The sequence below is a fragment of the Chrysochloris asiatica genome, unplaced genomic scaffold, assembly GCF_000296735.1.
Source record: "Chrysochloris asiatica unplaced genomic scaffold, ChrAsi1.0 scaffold00035, whole genome shotgun sequence".
In the NCBI taxonomy this organism is placed as follows: Eukaryota; Metazoa; Chordata; class Mammalia; order Afrosoricida; family Chrysochloridae; genus Chrysochloris; species Chrysochloris asiatica.
The window spans coordinates 17829920-17851740 of NW_006408553.1; the positions used below are offsets into that span (position 1 = coordinate 17829920).

At 37.6% G+C, this 21821-nt stretch overlaps 1 protein-coding gene across 1 annotated transcript in view; it reads right to left on the bottom strand.

Moving 5' to 3' along the window:
• UNC5D (unc-5 homolog D (C. elegans)) overlaps positions 1–21821 on the bottom strand; it is an 890335-nt gene that overhangs the window by 41219 nt on the left and 827295 nt on the right. Inside the window, exons 14-15 of the mRNA XM_006859970.1 lie at positions 10058–10207; positions 2551–2715 (exon numbers count right to left, since the gene is read on the bottom strand). Of these exons, the coding sequence (XP_006860032.1) occupies positions 2551–2715; positions 10058–10207 (315 nt within the window). The remainder of the gene's footprint in view (positions 1–2550; positions 2716–10057; positions 10208–21821) is intronic.

Below are 21821 nucleotides of genomic sequence, written 5' to 3' on the forward strand. Positions count from 1 at the left end.
AGAGACACACACACACACACACATACGTACACACATATACCCACTCCAGTATGTGTTGTTATTGCTAAGTGCCATCAAATTGGTTTTACCTCATAGTGTCTCTGTATATGGTTTTTGAGGAGTGGCTTGTGGGTTTGAACCACTGACCTTGTTTGCATCGCTGATCTTGTGCATAGCTGTTCAGTGCTTATGCTACAGCCCCACACCAGATTCCACATAAGTCTATATATGTCTATCCTATAGGGGAACAATAAAATGTGTTTTTCGTCTACTAGCCAAATTGTTAAAGAAAAGCATTACAAACCTCCTCTCGATTCTACCTCTCACGTACTCTCTCCCTCTACACCCAAATAACCACTGAATAAGGACTGCCTTTATCCTATTGTCTACTCTGTAAACTCAAATTCAGAGTCACAAAGTCATTTGAATGGTTTAGGGGCAAATCAGAGGCATGGCAGAGATCAGATATATTTTTGCAAAAGTTCCCAAGTGAAGTCTCCTTTGACTCCCATTTTATTTCTGTCCTTCAATAATGATATGATCTTAGACAAGGTCCTTCACCTCTCTACACTGCTATTACCTTATTTTATAGAATGAGATTGATATCTTCCTTAACTTATATGATTGTATTGATAAATGCAGGTTTAATGAAAATATGGATGTAGAGAAACCTGGAGGGCATCAGAAATTATAGAACAGCAAGGAGCCAAGTTACCAAGACTAAATAGCACACATATATAGGACAAAACTAGGCAGTACTAGCAGAAAACAGCCTGATGGTGAAATTGTGCTTCTTTTACACATCTCAACTGTACCATCTGGATTCGGCCAATAATGAATCTTAACTGATATTGCAAGCTTAATAGGGAACATAGATTGTCTGTGGTTTTGTGTATCAAAAGCCCTGCACCATCTCCTTCCCCAAAGATTCATTTACAGTCTTAAAGTGGCACACACAGTCAAGTGCTGGACTTCAAATGAAAATTTGGCAGTTTGACCTCTCCTAGTCGATGGCACTTAACAACAACAACAACAGAGGTACTTCAGAAGCAGGCCCGGTAAACTACTTCCAAAATATCATTAAGCAATTCCACTTTGCTGTACATATGGGGTCTCCATGAGTTGGATGCAACAAGCTCTATGATGGGTTGAATTTCATTGTCCATGGGAAGTCACCTCCCAGCTCACTTAACAAGTTGCCTTGAGTTGATCTGACTCAACAACAACCCCATGTGTGTCAGAGTATAAGTATGCTAAGGTTTTAATGGTTGATTTTGCAAAAGTAGATCACCGGGCTCTTCTTCTGAGTTACATGCATGTAGTCTTGAACCTCCAACCTTTTAGTTAGCAAGTGAGAGTTTTAATCATTTGCAATATCCATAAATCCACTTAAACATTAGTTTGCCTTTTTTTTTTCATTAAAAATTTCATAAGTTACTGTCTGTGCACTTTCTTTTTAAAACAAAAACCAAAAAACTTTTTATTGTGATTTGGGTGAAAGTTTACAGAGCAAATCCATTTTGTTTTCAATAATTCATGCACATTGTCTTTCATTCCACTGAAAATTCAAGCCAATATAACAGCATTCATTCCACTACCTGTTTCCCATTTCCATCCTTTGTTCTTTCCTACCCCTTTCTATCTTCTGAACTTGGTCCCTGTGCAAATGTTTCCCTTTAGATACAGAACAGTTGATAATTCTATGTGAAATATATACCTCCCTGGTGTTACGTTCAGCCTTGAGCCACAAGGATGAGTTTAGTTATATACTTAAAGGGTGGTTATACACCATAGCCAGTCTCTATCTCACCAGTAAGCCAGATGGCTTTTAAATTTTTTTCCAATTTTGTGTTTTATTCCACATTTCTCTATCCAGGAACTTCTAATGTGATCACTTTCAGAGTCATTGGTAGTAGTAGCCATACACTATGTAGTTTTTCTGGTCACAGGGTTTCCTGTGGTCCATTAACCCTTTGGACTAATATTTTCCACATCTCTTTTGTTTTTTTCACTCTTCTTTCCTCCACCTTATATAGGCACTCATAAGCTTTTAAGACCCTAGTTACCCAAAGTAGGATGCAGAACTGTCATTGTGGACTGCGTTGTGTCAATTGACCTTGCTATTCCCCAAGACTATGGTTCTGAGCTTCCAGGCCCAGCAACTCTTTCCCTCAAGCTGTTTGATTATGGCTAAGAAGTTTTCATAACTATGCCCCTTGTATGTCCTATTAGAGTCATGGATACATTTGCAGCATATGCAAGTATATATGTAGAAATATACTCTGTCAAACCTACATACATTCACGGGTATGGTCCCATTCACCTTCTTATACCTGTTCAGTCTATGTATTTGTCAATGTAGTCACTGGTAGATTATTGCTATTACTATCATTGCAGGATTGTGTGTGTAATAATATTTACTTCTGTTGCCTTTAACTCTTCAGTTCATTTTGAAGCTCTTTCTCAACCTGTATAGCAAGACTTGTACAGCTTTGTTTTTCTTATTGTTCTTCAGAACAGGGTCAAATCATCTGCAGACCAATGACTCACCTCTAAGATTGATGTCTGCACTTGGAGGATCTGTTCATGGCCTTTGAGCTGCCGGATGCAGATTTTGCAGGACAGCTGGGTAGTGGTGGGCGTGTAGCGCTCCAGGGAGAAGGCACAGTGCAGGGGCTGACGGTTACTGCACCACAAGCGAGAGAACGGGACTTCCTGTAGGGGAGATGGAGGAAAGAAGAGGAGCATGGTGTGCAGAGCCCAGCTGAGATGAGAGGAGAACAGGAGAGATTTAATAGCAATAATTATGATGATGATGACGATGATCACAGCAGAGATAATTGCCTAAGTGACTTTGGTGAAATTGTTGTAGAAATAATGGTCCAGCATATGCCAAGCAGCACAAAAGTAATTAATGTCAATTCCAATTGATAACATTTGAATTCCAAAACCACACTGCAAGAGCTAAAATTTCACATGGTGAAACACACAATTAGAAAGAATATTATATATAGTTAATTATAATTTTTCCACTTAGAAAAAATGTTCTGCTTTTGAAGATGCCCATGGTCCATCCTCTTTCTTAAACCTAGGTGGTGGTGGTTATGTGCCATGGAGTCAGAACAGACTCATAACGACCCTGTACAGGGTTTCTGAGGCTGTAAATCTTTACGGGAGCAGAAAGCCTTATCTTTCTCCCGCGGAACAGCTGGTAGTTTCAAACTGCTGACCTTGAGGTTCGCAGCCCGATTCATAAACACTATGCTCCCAGAGCACCTTTAAACATAGGGTAGGATGATATTTCTTCAGTTATGCTAGCGAACTAGTTGACTACATTTGTTCCTATACTACAAATTCATTCAGAAAATCTACACAATATTGATAATATATCCAGAATAAAGATTATTGTTTTTTTTTGTTGTTGGTAAGTGACATCTAGTCAATTCCAATCCATAGCTACCCTGTATAGCGTTTCTGAGGAGCAGCTGGTGGGTTTGAACCACTGTTTCAGTTAGCGGTCTAGTGCTTATCCTACAGAGCCACACCAGAGTAATATTCATTGCAAAATCACATCCCAGAGCAGTCTGATTTGTCAACTTCTCTTTCATTCAACAACTCCACAGTCGTGTCTGTGGTGCTTACTAATTACTATGCACTGCACTATCAGTTTCTTATTGGATAAATAGTAAGAAATAATAAGGAATAATTTTTTTTTAAACTTAGCTTTGGTCCCCATCCTCAAGAGATTTATAGGCAATTTAGTGGCAAAGGCAATTTTTAATTAAATGTGGGGAATAAAATGATTATAAAATCTATACAGATCACCTTTTTACCAATACTAACCAGTGTTTGCTACCAATTGGACTATGTTTAGGCATATGCCTTTACAATAATATGAGACCAGCCACTGATTTTCTTTCATGTGCTAAATGGTCTCTCTTTCCTATTCAAATTTGATTAGGAGCTCTTAGCAAAGAACATATATGTTCATCAACTAGTAATCCTTATCCTTTTTGTTTTCTTTTTCTCATCTCAATAATTTGCTCTTTTACCTGTTATTATAAATAAAATTTCCTCAAATGCCAAATCAGAAATAGGGAACAAAAGGTTTACCAAGTTGGAAAGTGTGACTCCATCAAAATGTGCTTAAGGACCATTAGCTAGGATTGAAATTCAGTCTATTCACTTGGGGACCTATAAGTTACCCAGCTGAGCTCCAATTTGCACACTTGTTTTCATACCTGCCTTTCTATTTTTTCCTGTAGAAAATTCCACACATCTTGATTTTGGATATTGCCCAAGGGGTCAGCAAAGAAGAAAATGTTTCTCAAAGGGTGACTATGGGAAATCCTGGGAGAAGCCCTACACTAATAGTCACTAAGGAGGATTTGGCTGAAGTATAATTTCTTCATGTCACCAGCAAGACAGCACAGGTCATTTTTACGGAACTTCTTTCCCACTTTCTTCCTATATCACTTCTTTGTAACTTTAGATTTTTTTCTGTTCTTTTCCTGGTTATAAACACAGCATCAGAGCATACTTCTGAATAATAGGACCTCACTGTAACATTTAGTATAAGTAAGTATGAAATACTGTTGAGTTAGTTCTAACTCAGCAACCCGGTATAGCATTTCTGAGGAGCAGCTGATGAGTTTGAACTGCCAATATTGGGGTTCAAACCAACTTTATGGTCAAGTGCTTATTCTACTGTGCCATGCCAGGACTCCAAAAGTCAACAGAACCTGGTATTTCTAGATGGTCTCCCATGCAAGTATTAACCAGGACCAACCGTGATTGTGGCAGCATCAATGGGCTCAAGCATGGCAACAATTGTGAGGTTGGCCCAAGTTCGGGCAGTGTTTCATTTTGCTGTGCATAAGGTCGCTATGAATCAGCACCGACTCAATGGCACCTAACAACAACAACCCTGCTTAGCTTCCGAGATCAGATGAGATTGGGCGCATTCAGAGTGGTATGGCTGTAGACCTTGTAACACAGAAACTAATTTTCTTGAAAGCCCTCAAAATTCCCATTCACCTGCACCAAATTCTATATCACATACAGTAAATAATAATATGAGGGCGCTTCAAAAAGTTTCTGGAACAATTCTATTATCTTTTAATTCTACTTTTCACTAGCTTATTAAAGCTTCTTCATTTGCGCTGATAAGTTCTGCTATTTCTTTCTGTTGTCTAAACTGACCCTTTCCCTTCTTCTACTTCTCCTTCTTGCAGTTAGTAAACTTTGGATAACCCTTACTTCATATCTCAGCCTTTTCCATTTCCACTTTTCTCTTCTGAATTTGTCAAGATCTCATCTGTTTACATGTATCCAATTCCCATGTCTTTATGGAGAACTGCAAAAGCTACATCAATGCCAATCCCTGATATTATACCTGTATTTACTACAAATAATTTTATATGGACCTTAGTTTCCATTGAAATTTTGTCATTTGAAAATTAATCATCACCATAGTTCTCCTATTGCCATTCTTCTCCAATTTTTCTATCTCCAGTCATGGTCTTCTTCTCTCTCCTCTTTGTAGCTAACTGTAGTAACCAATGTATCAGTCTTCTGTCCTTCAATCTCTACTATAGAGAGCTAGCAGGGTGTTGGAGATTGACTGGAGAGAGAAACAGAGCAATTGATTGGTATTCTTGGTATTCCTTATATTCTTCAGAGAATAGCGTTCATTCTTTACCTCTCACCATGGTGGGATACATTGATGTAACCAGATCACCTAGGAGCTCTAACTCCCTCACATATATCTTTGTTTGCTGAAAACTCTTTGCCTATTGTCTGCCAAAGCCTTCAAGGGTTTTTCTCTTTCTCCTTTCTGACTTTGATTAGCCCTCAGAAATAAACTCTCTTCTCCAAATCAGTAAAATTTTTGCAGACCCACTTGGTATGTGATTCTTGAATGCAAGTAACTATAAGAGAGGGATCTGTGGTTAATAGATGATTTTGCATAATTAAGCTGAAAACAAGAGAATGTTGTTCACTTTTTCCCCCTAAAACTGAACTTTGAGTCATTAAGTGTAATGCAAGTGTGTGAACTTCAGAGTCAGATAGATCTGAATTCCAGGTACAGCTTGAAGTAAGTCTGTATTTTCTGGACAGATTTGAATCCTGAGCAATGCTGTGCTCTTAATTAAAAGTATCTTCTCTGGTTTTACTTGCTAACTTTTCAATATTTTCTCCTGAAATAGTGAAAGGTAAGAGAGTAATGCCCACTGCAAAGATAATCTTTTCATAGAGAAATACAAGATATCAATGCTAAAACACCTTTCTTTTCCTTCTATTCCACTAATACAGGCAAAACGTATTTTTTCCCTTAAATTATATTTTAGAAAAATCAAGAGAATATATTTTATTGGTGACTTAAGTAGCAGCTGCCAATAGTGCTCAACAAAGCACTTAAAAACAATATATTCAGAGCACTGTAATCAGTATCTTTTCAGGACAATCATTTTTTGCTTTTATTTATTAAAATACACACACACGCAATGCTCACTGGGCTGAGAAAAATTATGTAGAAAGTAATATGGGAGGATAAAGTGTAGCCAAGTTATGGGTGTTTAAAGAATTCCGGAAATATTTTCATTTTGATTCCCATTATAATTAGGTTCCTAGCAGATGGAGAGAATGTAAATCATATCCTAGCAGGAGACAGACATTGGATTCTCCAAGATCTATAGCATGTTGAAAAAGACAGCTGCTTCTATCCTAGGGAGGTGATAGCCTGCCTTTGTGTTTTTTTTGCATTTAAAAATGAACTAATATTTTATTGTATGCAGTTTATTACACATTCCTACTCCATAGTCAGTAAGGGATACAGGGAAATGTGATTAAGAAGTTATTGGCATGGATAATAAACACTTGGCCATAAGGTTCGTTTGAATCACAAAGTCAGTGGTTCAAACTGACTAGCTGCTTCTTGGAAACACTGTACAGGGTTGCTATGAGTCAGAACGGACTCAACAGCACTTAACAACAACAACCTATTGAAAGCAGAATTATTTACCACCTAAAGGAAGGTTGTTAACTCTCAGGAGGGGATGGTGACTTGTCCCTAATTGTGGTAGAGTCTTAAACCCTGAGGAAAAAAAAAATGAGGAATAGTTCATTGTTTACATTGGGGACGAATAGCATTATGGACCCAAGTTTTTCTTTGAATTGAGGTCAAAGGAAACGAATGCACCAAATCCTAACTAAGTCATCTCACTCACCATATCTGGCTTCATAAGCAATAGGGTTGCTGCATGCTGTTTTTAAATGCTGTCGAGTCATTTCCAACTCATAGCGACCATGTATAGGCTTTTCAAGGAACAACTAGTGGGTTTGAACTGCTGCCCTTGAGGCTCAAACTGACCTTGCAGTCTAGCACATTAACCCCAGTACTATGCCAGGACTCCAGAGTTGCAACATAGTATTCCACAAATTATATATAATCCCCAAATTGAGAAGATTTAAAATCTAGATGGTCCTCTTATATGTAGCCTCTCATCACATACCTTTGGACCCAATCTTGAACTCTAATATCCCACCTTTCTTGAAATCTTTCTCATGTAGTTTTTTGGGGATTGTTAGGACTAACATTCTAGGAAGTGGTTACCACACAAGCCTGTACCTACCTGAGGAATTCCATATTTCCCAGAAGAAATTAGGAAGATTCCTGGAAGGAAGGGTTTGGGTACCAAGTGGAATATACTAATTCTCAGATTCCTCAATTGAAGTTAAGGGAAGGCAGAGAGAAATTAGACTGCTAGAGGTCTTCTCTGTATTGAGTTGGAAGATGACAGGGAGAATTACTAGTTGAAGAGGAGACCTATAAATGATGTCAAAAAGAGTGTGATTTTCTGTCTTCACAATAGCTCTCTGGGATAACAAGAAAAAGGCTCTGTTAGTTCCTAACCACTAAGCCCTAATGAAAAGCCATTCTCTATTATCTACGCCAAGTTTGTCAGTACACATGATGTTCTACATGAGGTTCAAGCAGGCTGAACACAAACCCTACTTATATCTAATGCCTGGAGCAAACACAGCATGGACATTAAGCCAAACACAATTTGTATTCATACAAGCTGGAGGATTGTAAAGATGACTGGGGCAAGGAAATTGGTGGGTAGGGATAGTGAAGAGGAAGGAGGAATAGAGCATAAGGCCATTTGTGGGTAAGAAAAATGAAATAAAATGAAAACTCAGTGGTAAGCCTCCTGGTGCAGAGAAAATTAAATTGTTTCTCAGCCTTCTAAGACTCTTTCAAATTATACTCAATTACAAAAGGCAAATATTTATACATGTTCGCAACCTTCATCCAATCCAACTCATCCTGGTAGTAAAACATGTTGGGTTTTCTTACGAGCCAATGCCCTTTGGAGTTGGCTGTCTCTATTGCATCCTAGGAGGTCGGAAGGCACTTAGCCCTTCTCTGCTTGGGAATCTCTTTAGAATCCCTGATGTTGAAATTATTGTTTAAGTGCTGCTGCAAGGTAATGTTTTCTTCATCTGATTTTTTTTTTTTTTGTCTCTGAGCAATAGACTGAATAGTTACTTTGGACTGATTCACTTGTGTTAGATCCAGTGAAGTAAGGCCCTTATAACCTATAAAGATTAATAAAGTGAAATTTGTATCACTATCTTGACTTGCTTTAACAATACCCTGAAGTTCAATTTAGACTAGACACTGAATACTGCTTACTGGAAAACAGAGCCACCTAGGTCTTGAATATCATAAACAAAACATTTATTCATAGAAAATATCTCTCTATAAAAAAAATGACTAATAGTGTCAGAACAACAACAACAAAAAAAGTTTGGAGACATGAGCGATGTTCTTGTTGCTTTGAATACAGTAAAATAGTAAAGAGATAGGCAATTCCTAAGATAATGGGAAGTCTGAAATAGCAAATAGAAAAATATAGCCTTGTCCAAATTTGAAATTCTGAATTTTAGCTGTTCAAAGGGTTGGTGGTTCACCTTTCTTCTAACTCTCATGCTGTAATCAGGGTTTTCTGTTTGTGAGTTGACCAGTTCTCATTCCAGTAGGCTGGCATACCTTGTGTATACTTGTAAAAAAAAAAAAAAAAAGAAGAAGAAGAAGAAAGAAAGAAAGAAAAAGAGTACGGAGTACGGACAGGTTAAAAAGCCCACAGAGCTCTGCAGGTTATGCTGATGGGCAGAACAATGAAGTCTGAAATCCTCCTGTGATTCCAGGTCAATATGATTCCACCAGAAGCTTCTTCAGAGTTTTAGAAACATCCTGTCACATAAACACAGATGCCTCTAGTTTAAGAAATGATGGCACAATAGCCGGCTCCTCAATGCTTATCACTGGGAATTTTCATGAATTCATTGGCAGGATCATAAATTTATAAGAGATCTTTTCATGCTAAGTAGAGAGTAAAACATCTGAAAAAAAAATAGTACACAAGGAGATTCTAAGTCACCCTTTAGCATTAAAACAAAACAAAAACTCCAATCCAAAGGCATGTTGATAGTAATATATAAACATCATATATATGTATATGTACTAAAGAAGAATTATCCTTCCATGGCTTTCCAATATATAATTCTTTCTTCCCATCTTGCCCAATTCATTTGCAGCAAGCACTCCATATATGAAGGATAGAATCTCCTGTTCCCACATAGCTGTAGCTGTTTAACTTAAAGTCCTAACTCTTAATAGGTTTCTCACAAGGTTAGTCATTGCTGAATATCATTGAAAACAATGTTTTATAATAAGCTTATTTTAATAAATCAACAAACAAATTAACCTAGTTTTAAGTTGTTCGTGATTTGGGCAATCATTCAAAGAGGAAAAATGTTATCTGACATGCTATCACCTTTTTCCCTATTGGCTAGAAACTTCTGAATATAAGACATTATGTTGTATTTCTTGTGTGTAACCAAAACTGTTACATTCTGTGATAATTTTGAAATTTAAAATCCATACTTATAAAGGAGGAAGAAAATCAAGAGGACCCTCACCAGGGTTGGAGACAACTCTTGCTGGTTAAAGCAAAGTTGTTTCTTTAGTAACCCATTTGGCCAGTACCTGGCATGCAGTGAATGGTTTAATTCTCCAGAGGAATGGGGGGATATCAAGGACAGAGATCTGAAGACTAAAGGTATTCCCTTTGAAATGCAGCAACTTTGGTTCTTCCAGTAGTTGTCCACCTTGATGCCTTTCATCTGAAACCACTTCCTATAGAAGAGAAAAAGAAAAAAGGAGCCACAATGAAACACCCCATCTATTGTACATTTTCTATCTATGAATACATATATCTTACATATGCTCACTGCCATATGTACTCCCAGAAATGGACGTATCACATAACGGGCACATACTTCTTTTCCAGCCCCATATCACTGCAAGATTCAGAACTAAGGATTAAAAGCCTGGTAAAAGCCTGCTAAGGGTTCCGTCAGAAAGAAGCAATTGTTTTTATTATGTGTTTTAGACTTTTGGACTTTGTCTTTCTTTGAAAGGGAAAAACTTACCCTGTCCCAAACACATGGTAATACTCTTCAGTTTCCATTTTCTGATCTGACCATAATCAAGGGGTGTGTTTCTGCTTAACCTAATACATCATCATATTTCATAACAAAAGTAGAAACAGCCCCCTTCCATTCCACTCAGTTGTTCTCTACTAACACAAGCATTATCTGATATGTATAGATTATTTTGGCTTAAAAACAAATGCTACAGCTGGACGTGTGGCCAGAGACGGGTAAGGATCATGTGGAACCTCGGCTACTTAAGACAGAGACATTGCCATGCTGCAATGAGTCTCAATGACTGGTAAGACTGAGTAATTCGCACTGACCACCTAAGACAGGCAGCGTCCCTTAAACAGTCAATAAATAAGGAGGAGGACTCAGATGCAGACAGTACAGACCCGGTCAGGAGGCCAAGCCACTGTGGGCCCAAGCATTGTTGACTGTCCAAACCATAGGCTCTGAGGATCAGACTCTAGCCACCTAGTAGACATAACAAACTGTCCCTCATCTGATTATTCAGTAATGCTTGTTAGTAATCTCATACATGAGCCCTGGATATCCACAGACAAATGTAAAAACCTTCCCTAAAAGCCGAGACTGTAAATTCCAAAAAGCCAAGTACCCCCCCATCCAAAAAAAAAAAAAAAAAAAAAGCTAAAGAGGATAGAGAGAAACACTGTAAACTGATGATATATGGCGGGGATAATAATCAATGTAATGAAACAAGCTATATGAATGGTTGAATGTGAAGCTGATGATGTGCCCTGTAAACTTTCACTCAATGCAAAATAAAAACATTTAATTAAAAAAACAAAAACAAAAAAACAAAAAAAAACAAATGCTACAGAATGCATGTATTATGTTTATTTTTAGCAATGTTCATACTGTTATTGTATCAGAAGGCCAAGAAAAATGGAGTTGATTATCGAGTTAGTTTATCTCAGAAAAAAAGAAATCAAATTCCAGAGTTAAACATTCTTTTATTTTTCACTGAGAAATCCTTATAATTATATTTAATATAAACACAATCCATCCATATTTTATTGAGCATATTACTTAATTGGTTCCAATTTCATGATTTTTAGAATCATACTGGAAAGATAACAGGACATGTGATATTATAGAACATAATAATGTATTCTATGAAATGCTAAAATAAGGGGGAAAATTTTTATAGTGTTATTAGAAATTAGAGATCTTCCTAAATCCATTTTTAAAATCACCATTAATTGACTTACAATTTCCTTGTAGAGGTAGGATAAGTTAGAAAACTGAAATCCTTTAATTATGTCCTGTAATCTTACCAGGTTCTAAAAAATGTAAGACAAAAGTTTATAAATATACAACACAAAATTTTCAATTATGTATGAATAAAAGCAGCTTCAGAGGTTATCTAATCCATCTCTAGTCTACATATTGAATGATATTAATAAAACCATTTCTAACTAAGAATAAGCTGCCCATCTTTCGTCCTTCATGTGCATATAAGCTATTAATTACTAGGCTGCTACTGTCTTTTTTCAGATTTCAACGATTCAGTACCAATGTCTTTTTTTTCAATTATTCAGTCTTACTGGTTGTTGTTGTTGATTGCCATCCAGTCAGTTCTAACTCATCGTGACCCTGTATAGGGTTTCTGAGGAGTCACCAGTGGGTTTGAACTGCTGGTCTTGCAGTTCAAATCAACCTTGCCATTGAACCTTTCTCCTACAGAGTCACACCAGAACTCTGTGAGGGGTGTTTCTGAGGTCCCTTCAGTTGATACAATCCAATGGAACTTTCTGTAATGACAGAAATCTTCTGTATCTGCACTGTCCACTATGATAAGCACTAGCCATGGGAGTCCTTCTGTGGCACTGTGGGTTAATGCACCAGACTGCAAAGCCGTTTGAACTGCAAGGTCAGCGGTTCAAGCTCATCAGCTGCTCCTCGGAAACCCTATACAGGGTCACTGTGGGTTGGAATCGGCTTGATGGCACTTCACAACAACAAACCATAGGTACCCATAGGTACCATTTAAGCTACAGTGAATGTTGAATGAAAATTTTCATTTTAATCAGTTTAAATATTCACATGAGCCTATTTATTAGGATACTGGTGGTGATGATGTGCCATGGAGTCGGTTCCGACTCATAGCGACCCTGTACAGGGTTTCCGAGGCTGTAAATCTTTACGGGAGCAGAACACCCTCACCTTCCCCCACGGAACAGCTGGTAGTTTCGAACTGCTGATCTTGCGGTTCACAGCTCGTTTCATAACCACTGCACTACCAGAGCTAGACAGCACGAAATCAAACAACCAAACCCACTTGCTATTGAGTCAATTTTAACTCATGGTTGTTGTTGTTCTTGTTAAGTGCCATCGAGTCGGATCCGACCCTAGCGACCCTATACAGGGTTTCCGAAGAGCAACTGGTGAGCTTGAACCGCTGACTTTGCAGTTCAAACGGCGTTGCAGTCTGGCCCATTAACCCACAGCGCCACACCAGTAGTGGTGGTTATGTGCCGTGGAGTCGTTTCAGAATGACCCTGTACAGGGTTTCGGAGGCTGTAAATCTTTACTAGACAGAAAGCCTCTCATCTTTCTCCCATGGAACAGCTGGTAGTTTCGAACGCTGACCGTAAGGTTTGTAGCCTGATTCATAACCTCTACGCTACCAGAGCTCCTGAGGACTTCCCAGACTAAATTCTTACTGGAGCTGACAGGCTTATCCTTCTCCCTTAGAACAACTGATGGGTTTGAACTGTTGACCTTGTAGTTAGCAGTCCAGTGCTTATTCTACAGCCCCACCAAGGCTCCTTACACTACATAGCACAGCTCCAGGCAATTCATAATGTTGAGGATCTAAGAGTTGGTAGCCAATGTCTGATGGGGATTACAAACAATGAAGGGAAGTGACAAGGGTGGGGAAGAAAGGAAATTCATTTAGAATGCTTACAATGGGAGAGACATTAGACCTTTTACAGGTGATTTTTACTGGTCTTTTGTTTTGAAATTTTATGAGTGTCCACCAACCAGAACTATAACTGAGCTAGATGCTTGGTGCACACAGATGAAACAATCTCTGCCACCAAAGAGGTCACAATCTAGTGCGAGGGAAGACAAGTAGGCATATGGCTATTATATTTTAGGCTAGGTATTAAATCCATCACCTATCTGTCAATTTGTTGCTCCACTGTAGCTTGCATATTGCCATAATTCTGCAAACATTACATTATAACCTATATTTCAAATACCAGAATAGTTGTAAACTATATTTCAAATATAGGAAATATAGGAGCTTTGGTAGTGTAGTGGTTACGAGTCGGGCTGCCAACTGCAAGGTCAGCACTTTGAAACTACCAGTGGTTCCGCAGGAGAAAGATGAGGCGTTCTGCTCCCGTAAAGATTTATGGCCTCGGAAACCCTGTATAGGGTCACTATGAGTCGGAACCAACTCCACGGTACTTAACAACAACATCATATTTCAAATACCAGAAGGGTTCCCCAGGACAGACACATTTCAGCAGAGTTTACAGATTAAGGCAGATGAAGAAAGTGGCAATCTAATTCCCAGGATTAGCCAACAAAAACACCAGGAATCACAACAGATCCACATAGAGCTGAAAAAGTAGTCTTCTAGGTTAGACTGTTGTTGTTGTAAAGTGCATTTGAAGTGACTCTGATTTATATGCACATATAAATTATAAATGCACATATAAATTATAGTCCTGGTGTGGCACCATAGGATAAGCACTCAACCTCAAGGTGGGTTTGAATCCCAAGATCATGGTTCAAACTCACCAACCACTCCTTGGAACCCTTATACAAGATCACTATAAATCAGAACCAACTCAACAGCACTTAACAGCAACAACAACATGTACAATAGAACAAAACACTGCCCTGACCTATATCATCCTCAAATTTTTTGAGAAACTTAAACCAATTGTTACTGCCACTGTGACGGTCTATCTTGTTGGTGATCTTCCTCTTATTCAACGACCCTCTACCAAGTAAAATGTCCTTCCCCACAGACTGGTCCCTTCTGCCCGAAGTATGAGAGATTAAGTCTCACAATGCTGGCTTCTAAGGAGCATTCTGGCTGTACTTTCTCCAACACAGATTCGTTTGTTCTTGCAATCCATAATACTTTCAATATTCTTTGCCAACACCATACCACAAATGCATCTATTCTGCTATGGTCTATTCAACAAGCAAAGTTGTATCAACTGCATATCACAGGTTGTTAATGAGTCTTTCTCCTAACCTGATGTTACGTTTTTCTTCAACTAATCCAGCTCCTTGGATTATCTGCTCAGCATACAGTTTGAATAAGTATGGTGAGAGAATATAGCCCTGATGCACACCTTTTCTAATTTTAAACCCTTCAGTGTTCCCTTCAGTGTTCTGTTTGAACAACTGCCCCTTGATCTATGTAAAAGTTCCTCAAGAGCACAATTAAGTGTTCTGGAATACTAGTTTTCCACAATGTTGTCCATAGCTTGTCATAATCCACGTAATTGAAAGCCTTTGCATAGTCAATAAAGCACAGGTAAGCATCTTTCTGGTATTCTCTGCCTTCAGCCAACATCCATCTGATGTCAGCAATAATATCCCATGTTCCACATCCACTTTTGAATCTGGCTTGAACTTCTGGAAGCTGTCAATGTATGGTTTTAGCAAAATTTTGCTTGCATGTGCTATTAATGATATTGTCTGATGATATCTGCATTCTCTTGGGTCACATCTCTTTGGAATGGGCACAAATATGGATTTCTTCCTGTCCATTGTCCAGGTAGTTGTCATCCAAATTTTTTGGCATAGATGAGTGAATCCCTTCAGTGCTGCATCATTTTGTTGAAATTTTTCAATTTGTATTTCATCAATTTCCAAAGCTATGTTTTTTGTCAATGCCTTCAATTAACCTTGGGCTTCTTCCTTCAGTATCATTGGTTCTTGACCATATGCTACCTCTTTAACCATCTCTTTCTGGTACAGAGACTCTGTGTATTCCCTCCATCTTCATTTAATGCTTTCTGCATTGTTCAATATTTTCCCACAGAATCCTTCAATATTTCAAGTCAAGGTTTAATTTTTTCTTCAGTTCCCACAGCTTTAGGAATGGTGGATGTGTTTTTCTCTTTTGGCTTTCTAATTCCTGGCCTTTGCACATTATATTATAATGCTTGACTTTGTTTTCTTGAGCTGACATTTGAAATTTTCTATTCAACTCTTTCACCTCCTCATTTCTTGCATTTACTTTAGCATCTCTAAGCTGAAGGACAAGTTTCAGAGTCTCTTCTGACATCTGTTTTGATCTTTTCCTTCTTTCTTATCTGTTTCATTCCCTTTTGCTTTTGTACTTTATGATGTTCTTGATGTCATCCCACAACTCTTCTAATCATTGCTCTTTAGTGTCCAATGCATCAAATCTAGTCTTTAGATGATCTCTAAATTTAGGTGAGATATGTTCAAGGTCATATTTTGACTCTTGTGGACTTGTTTTAATTTCTTCAGCTTCAGCATGAATTTGCATATAAGCAATAAATGGCTTGCTCCCCAGTCTATCCCTGGCCTTGTTTTGTCTGATAATAAGGAATTTTTTTTTTTTACAATGTTTTTCTACAGATGTATTCAACATGATTTCTGAGTATTCCATCTGGTGAGGTCATGTGTTTAGTTATCTTTTAAGTTGTTTAAAAAAAGTATTTGCAATGAAGAAGTTATTGGTCTTGCAGAATTCTATCATGCAATCTCCAGCATCATTTCTATCATCAGGGTCATATTTTCCAACTACTGCTCCTTCCTCTTTGTTTTCCACCTTTGCATTCCAATCACCAGTAATTATCAATGCATCTTGATTGCATTTTTATTCAATTTCAGCCTGAAGAAGCTGATAGAATTCTTCAATTTCATCATCACTGGCTTTTGAGGTTGGTGCATAAATTTGAATAATAGTGGTATTTAATGTTCTTCCTTGTAGATGTATGGATAATGTCCTATCACCAACAGTGTTGTACTTCAAGACAGATCTTGATATGTTCTTTTTGATGATGAATGTGACATTATTTCTCTTCAAGTTGTCATTCCAGCATAGTAAATCATGTGATCGTCAGATTAAAAATGGTCAATGCCAGTCCATTTTAGCTCACTTTTGCCTAGGATATCAATGTTTATGTGTTTCATTTCATTTTTGATAACTTCTTAGATTCATACTTCATACATTTCAATTATTAATGGATGCTTATAGCTGTTTCTTTTCATTTTGAGTTGTTCCCCATCAAGATATGAAGGCTTTACTGCATTCATGTCATCATGGTCAACTGTACTTTCGGGAGGCAGCTCTTCCCCAGGCTCGAGTGCCTTCAACCTGAGGGGCTTATCTTCTGGCACTATCTGACAATATTCTGGTGCTCTTCATCATGTTTCAATATTCAATATTCTGGTACTAACAGTGTTTCATTATTATTCATAAGGTTTTCAGTGACTAAATTTTTATAAGCAATCTTCTCTCCTTCTTCCTAAATTGTCTTCCTCTGGTAGCTCAGTGGAAACCTATCCACCTTAGTGACCCTTCTGGTATTTAAACTACCTGAAGCATAGCTTCCATCATCACAGCAACAGACAAGTCACCAAAATACGACAACCTGACAGACAGACGAGTGGTGGTCTTGTCTTATTTGTTGTTGTTAGGTGCCATCGAGTTTATGCACAGCAGATCTTCAAAAAAGACCATGGGAAAACTAAATTGAAAGATAACAGAATTTTTCCATGGTCTTTTTGAAGTCTCGTTTCATTCTGAACTTTCCTTTGTCTTCTGTTGCTTCAGGTGAATAGAGATCAATTCTACCTTGGATGGTCACTTGCAAGCTTTCAAGACCCCAGGTAAACAACACAATAAACTAGCACATAGAACAGAAACACTAAATGTTATTAGGCCAATTCATTGTGATGTCCCATGAAAACACGATCCTAAACTTCTAAATCTAGCATCCAATTCTATAAGTCTTTTGGTTATACATAAGAAGTCTTACTAGCTACATTTCATTTTAATTTTTATATCTGCTGTTGCTGTATGTATATCACACAACTTTGTTAATTATACTTGTTTTTATAGGCATATCCTTTCCCCTGGGAGTACTGGTATGGCATTGTGTGTTAATGTGCTGGACTGAAAAGTCCATTTGAATCCCAAGTTTGGTGGTTCAAGCTCACCAGTCACTCCTCAGAAACCCTCTACAGGGTTGCTATGGGTGAGAACTGACTCCGAGGTACTTAACAACAACAACTACCCTTCCTCTTACTCCTTCCTGCCCTTTGTGTGAATAAATTCTTGTCTCCGTACATTTGCCTTTTTTATGTCTTCTTATGTCATTCAATACTTGCCCTTCTCTTATTGACTTATTTCACACAGCAAGAAGTCTTCTTAAACCATAGTTCAGCTTAAAAAGTGAAGAATGTCTTCCTTGAATATTATGCTTTTTCAAGATCTATCTATCTGGAATCAAACTGACCTCAGAAACTAAAAGACTAGCTAGGAAATATAGGAGGCAATGACTTTATGCTAATCAGAGAGGAATAACTCAGAAAAAGAGGATGAGAAAGGTTATACAACTAGAGAATGTAATCAGTGTCACTGAATTTTTCGTATAGAAAGAATTGAATTGGTATATGTTTTGCTGTGTATATTTTCAATAACAACAAAATAAATATAGTAAAATTAAAAAAAACAAAAACTTTCCCTTGATATACAGAGAAGAAAACTGAGTTCATGAAATGGTTTGTGCAAAGTCAAGCAGTTATTTAGTATGTTGTTGTTGTTGTTAAGTGCCATCAAGTGGTTTCCGACCCATAGCAACCCTTTATGGGGTTTCTGAGGAGCAGCTGTTAACCTTCAGCCACTGACCTTGCAATACAAATGGCTTTAAAGTCTGGCACATTAACCCACAGCACCATGCCAGGACTCCTTCCTTAATATTGTTGTTGTTGTTAAGTGTCCTCGAGTCGATTCCGACCCATAGCAACCCTGTGCAGAGTTTCCGAGGCTGTAAATCTTTACGGGAGCAGAAAGCCTCATTTTTCTCCCACGGAGTGGCTGGTAGTTTTGAACTGTTGACTTTAAGGTTCGCAGACCAATTTGTAACCACTACGCTACCAGAGCTCCTTACTTAATTAGTATACCATTATATTATTTCACTACTTATAAACCATATAGGATCATCACATCAGTAAGAAATATAAAGCAGTTTTAGAACATAGAACCAAAAAAATAAAAAAAACAGTTGATGTTAAGTTGACACCAACCCATGGCAACCCTCTATCAGAGAAGAACTTTGCACTATAGTGTTTTCAATGGTTGATTTGTTTTAGAAGTACATCATCAGGTCTTTCTCTTAAAGGAGTCCCTGGGTGATGCAAATTGTTAAGCATGTGTTTACAAATCAAATGGTTGGCAGTTAGAATCCACCCACAGGCAACCTGGAACAAAGGCCTGGCAATCTGGTTTTGAGAGGTAACAACCTTGAAATGTCTATGGAGCATAGTCCATTCTGCAACACATGGTGTTCATCCATCATGAATCAGAACTGAGTACAGGGCAACTTTTGGTGTGCAGTCTATCATATTAACCATTTGTACCACCCAGGGACTCCTTTACTTCATTAAGTACCTTATTTACAGATGAAAGCACAGAAGTCCCCACTGAGAAAGTCACTGCCTGAAGCCACATTGTTAGTAATAGAACTAAGACTAGAACAGTGTATATAACACATGACTTACTGTCTAATATTTGTTTGCTTGTACTTATTATCTTACCTTTTTACATACTATACTTGATTTTTTCCCCCAAGTCATTTCAAAATCTGACATAAATATATTTTTTTATTGGTGCCAGAAATATGTATGTCTTTGTTGTTTAGTGCTGTTTAGTTGGTTTTGACTCACAGTGACCCTTTAAAGAAAGCAGTATCTTTCTCTTGAGGAGCAGCTAGTGGACTCAAACTACCAATTTTGTGGTTAGCTGTTCAGTGCTGATCCTACAATGCCACACCAGGATGATAAAAATCAGTCTGTATCTGTCCTGTTTTAATAGGTATCACTGCGTCCATTCAGACTCATCATGACCCATATGACAAAATAAAGCCTGGTCAAGTTTTCTTAGCTGTAGTCTTTATGGAAGCAGATTAACAGGTCCTTCTGCCAATTCTGGATAGTTTCAAACCACCAACCTTTCAATTCCAGCCAATCACTTAATGGTTGCACCCCAGGGCTCCTTGTATTTGCCCTAGAGTGATCTATACTGTCTAAGCACCCCCTAACATGCAGAATGGAGAAAATTAGAATTTTTGAAAGTGAGTATCTACTTATATTTAGCAAAGGCCAAAGGGGCATCTTTCAAAATGTATGCTTTAAGACTTCAAATTCAAATACAACCATGATTTTTTTTTCAATTTATTTACTTTAATCTGCACATGAACCAACAATATATGATTAACACTATCATATAGTCTCAAGAAAAATATTAAGCAATTACAGTTATTCTGTAACAAACAATTAATTATTAAAATGAAAGGCCCAACAATGAACTAATCATTTTATTTAAAAGTTTGTAAAGGCACAATTGGCTTCAAAGTTAAAGAAGGTCCTGAGCACAAGCTTTGAAACACTCTAAATACAATGAATGGTACTCAACACAGATGTTCTTGTCATACTCTGCACCTACTGAATTATTCTCTGGAACTGAGCTAGCACATCCATATTTTTAAATGCTCCTCAGATAATTGTGATGCCTCATCAGCTTGGCAGTCAGTGATACAAACAACTCTGCGAAGCTTGTTCTGAATCACTCACATGTATGTATCACCCATGACTGCAGCCTTCTATCCATAGTTTTTTTTTTTTTTTCCCTATCTGCCTCAGTATGGAATAAGGGCCTCCAGTTAAAGCTTTGGTTCTATTGTTAAATTGATCTCAGCTAATTAAACTAGAAAACAGGCGCTAGGTAGTTTCTTATATATAAAATGTAGCTAAAAACTAAATGGTGTTTTTTCTCTTCTATCTACTTCATCATCTCACATTGGGAGTTGCTAGTCATCCAGTTTAGTACTTGTGGCCAGGAGAAACTTGTGCTTTGTGCCTCGCTGAGCTATTTATGTTGATTTAATAAGACAGGCAGCAATATTTAGGTGTGCTTCAGGGATGCTAAAACAGGCAGGCTGAATTTACATATTTATGAGACAAAACTGTTTGAACTTATACACACACATGCGCACGCACAAATTGTGTCACTGTGGTGTTTTCCTTTAAATGCTTTACATGAACAATATTTCCCAAGGTTGCACTATTGATAAACACAAGAACTACATCTGGAAGAAATCCTTTGAAATTAGATTCTAAATCCACATTAATGCCAAGTAAGTAATGAGTACCGAGAGGTACTGAATAGGAGTGCTGGAAAAGAGAAAAAGTTAGTTGTTTTTTTCTCTTTTTTTTCAAAGGTAGGGCAAATGCTTAATTTCTTGCTTTTCCTATGTCAAGGTCTGTTTGAGTTAAATGTGTGTGTGTGCATCTACGTGTGTATATGTAATAAAACACCACAACAAAATCCCGGTCTTAAATTGCTATTCCTTAAATAACATATTACCATTTATCAGTCCCTCCTTCCTTTGGTTTAAATTCATCAGAGGGGGCGAAGTCAAACACAGAAATATTAAATAGCAGTTCTAAATGTTACAGAAACACAGAATAAGAAAGAATAAGGTGTTATTTGTTTCTTCTCTGCTTACTATCCTCTCACCCTCAGGTAGATGGCATTTTTATTTATTTATATATTTTTAGTATATCTGAGCTGATTTAATTTTCCATAGAGATGGTTTTAGATGTGTTTATCAGAATAAATCTTGAAAAATCTGAAACTAAACTAATTATGTCTTAAACAAGGTACAAGTGGTTATTTATTTTTGTCATTCATAAAATACCTCCAGAACAAATAGATGAGAAGCAAGTATAGTAGCCTCCCCATTTCTACCACACCCCCAAAGGCCTAAAGGAAGGAAGGTAAGACTGGAAATAGAGTTCTGTTTAATTACAAAAATTTTCTAAAGGATTATATTTTTTTGGGTGGTGTCTGGCTTCACTAGTTCTAAGAGGATTGGGTGTGGGGTCTGGATCATGTCCTTCTTATAAGGCCTCCCAGTGGAAGAGTAGATTTTAAAAAGTATTTTGTGGACATCATTTCCCAGTGAGATATAAATAAAATGACATATTCAGCCATGCCCTTTACCCAGAATTTCTTCTTGGTTAAGAGCACAACTTTGATTAGGTACAAATACTGTAGA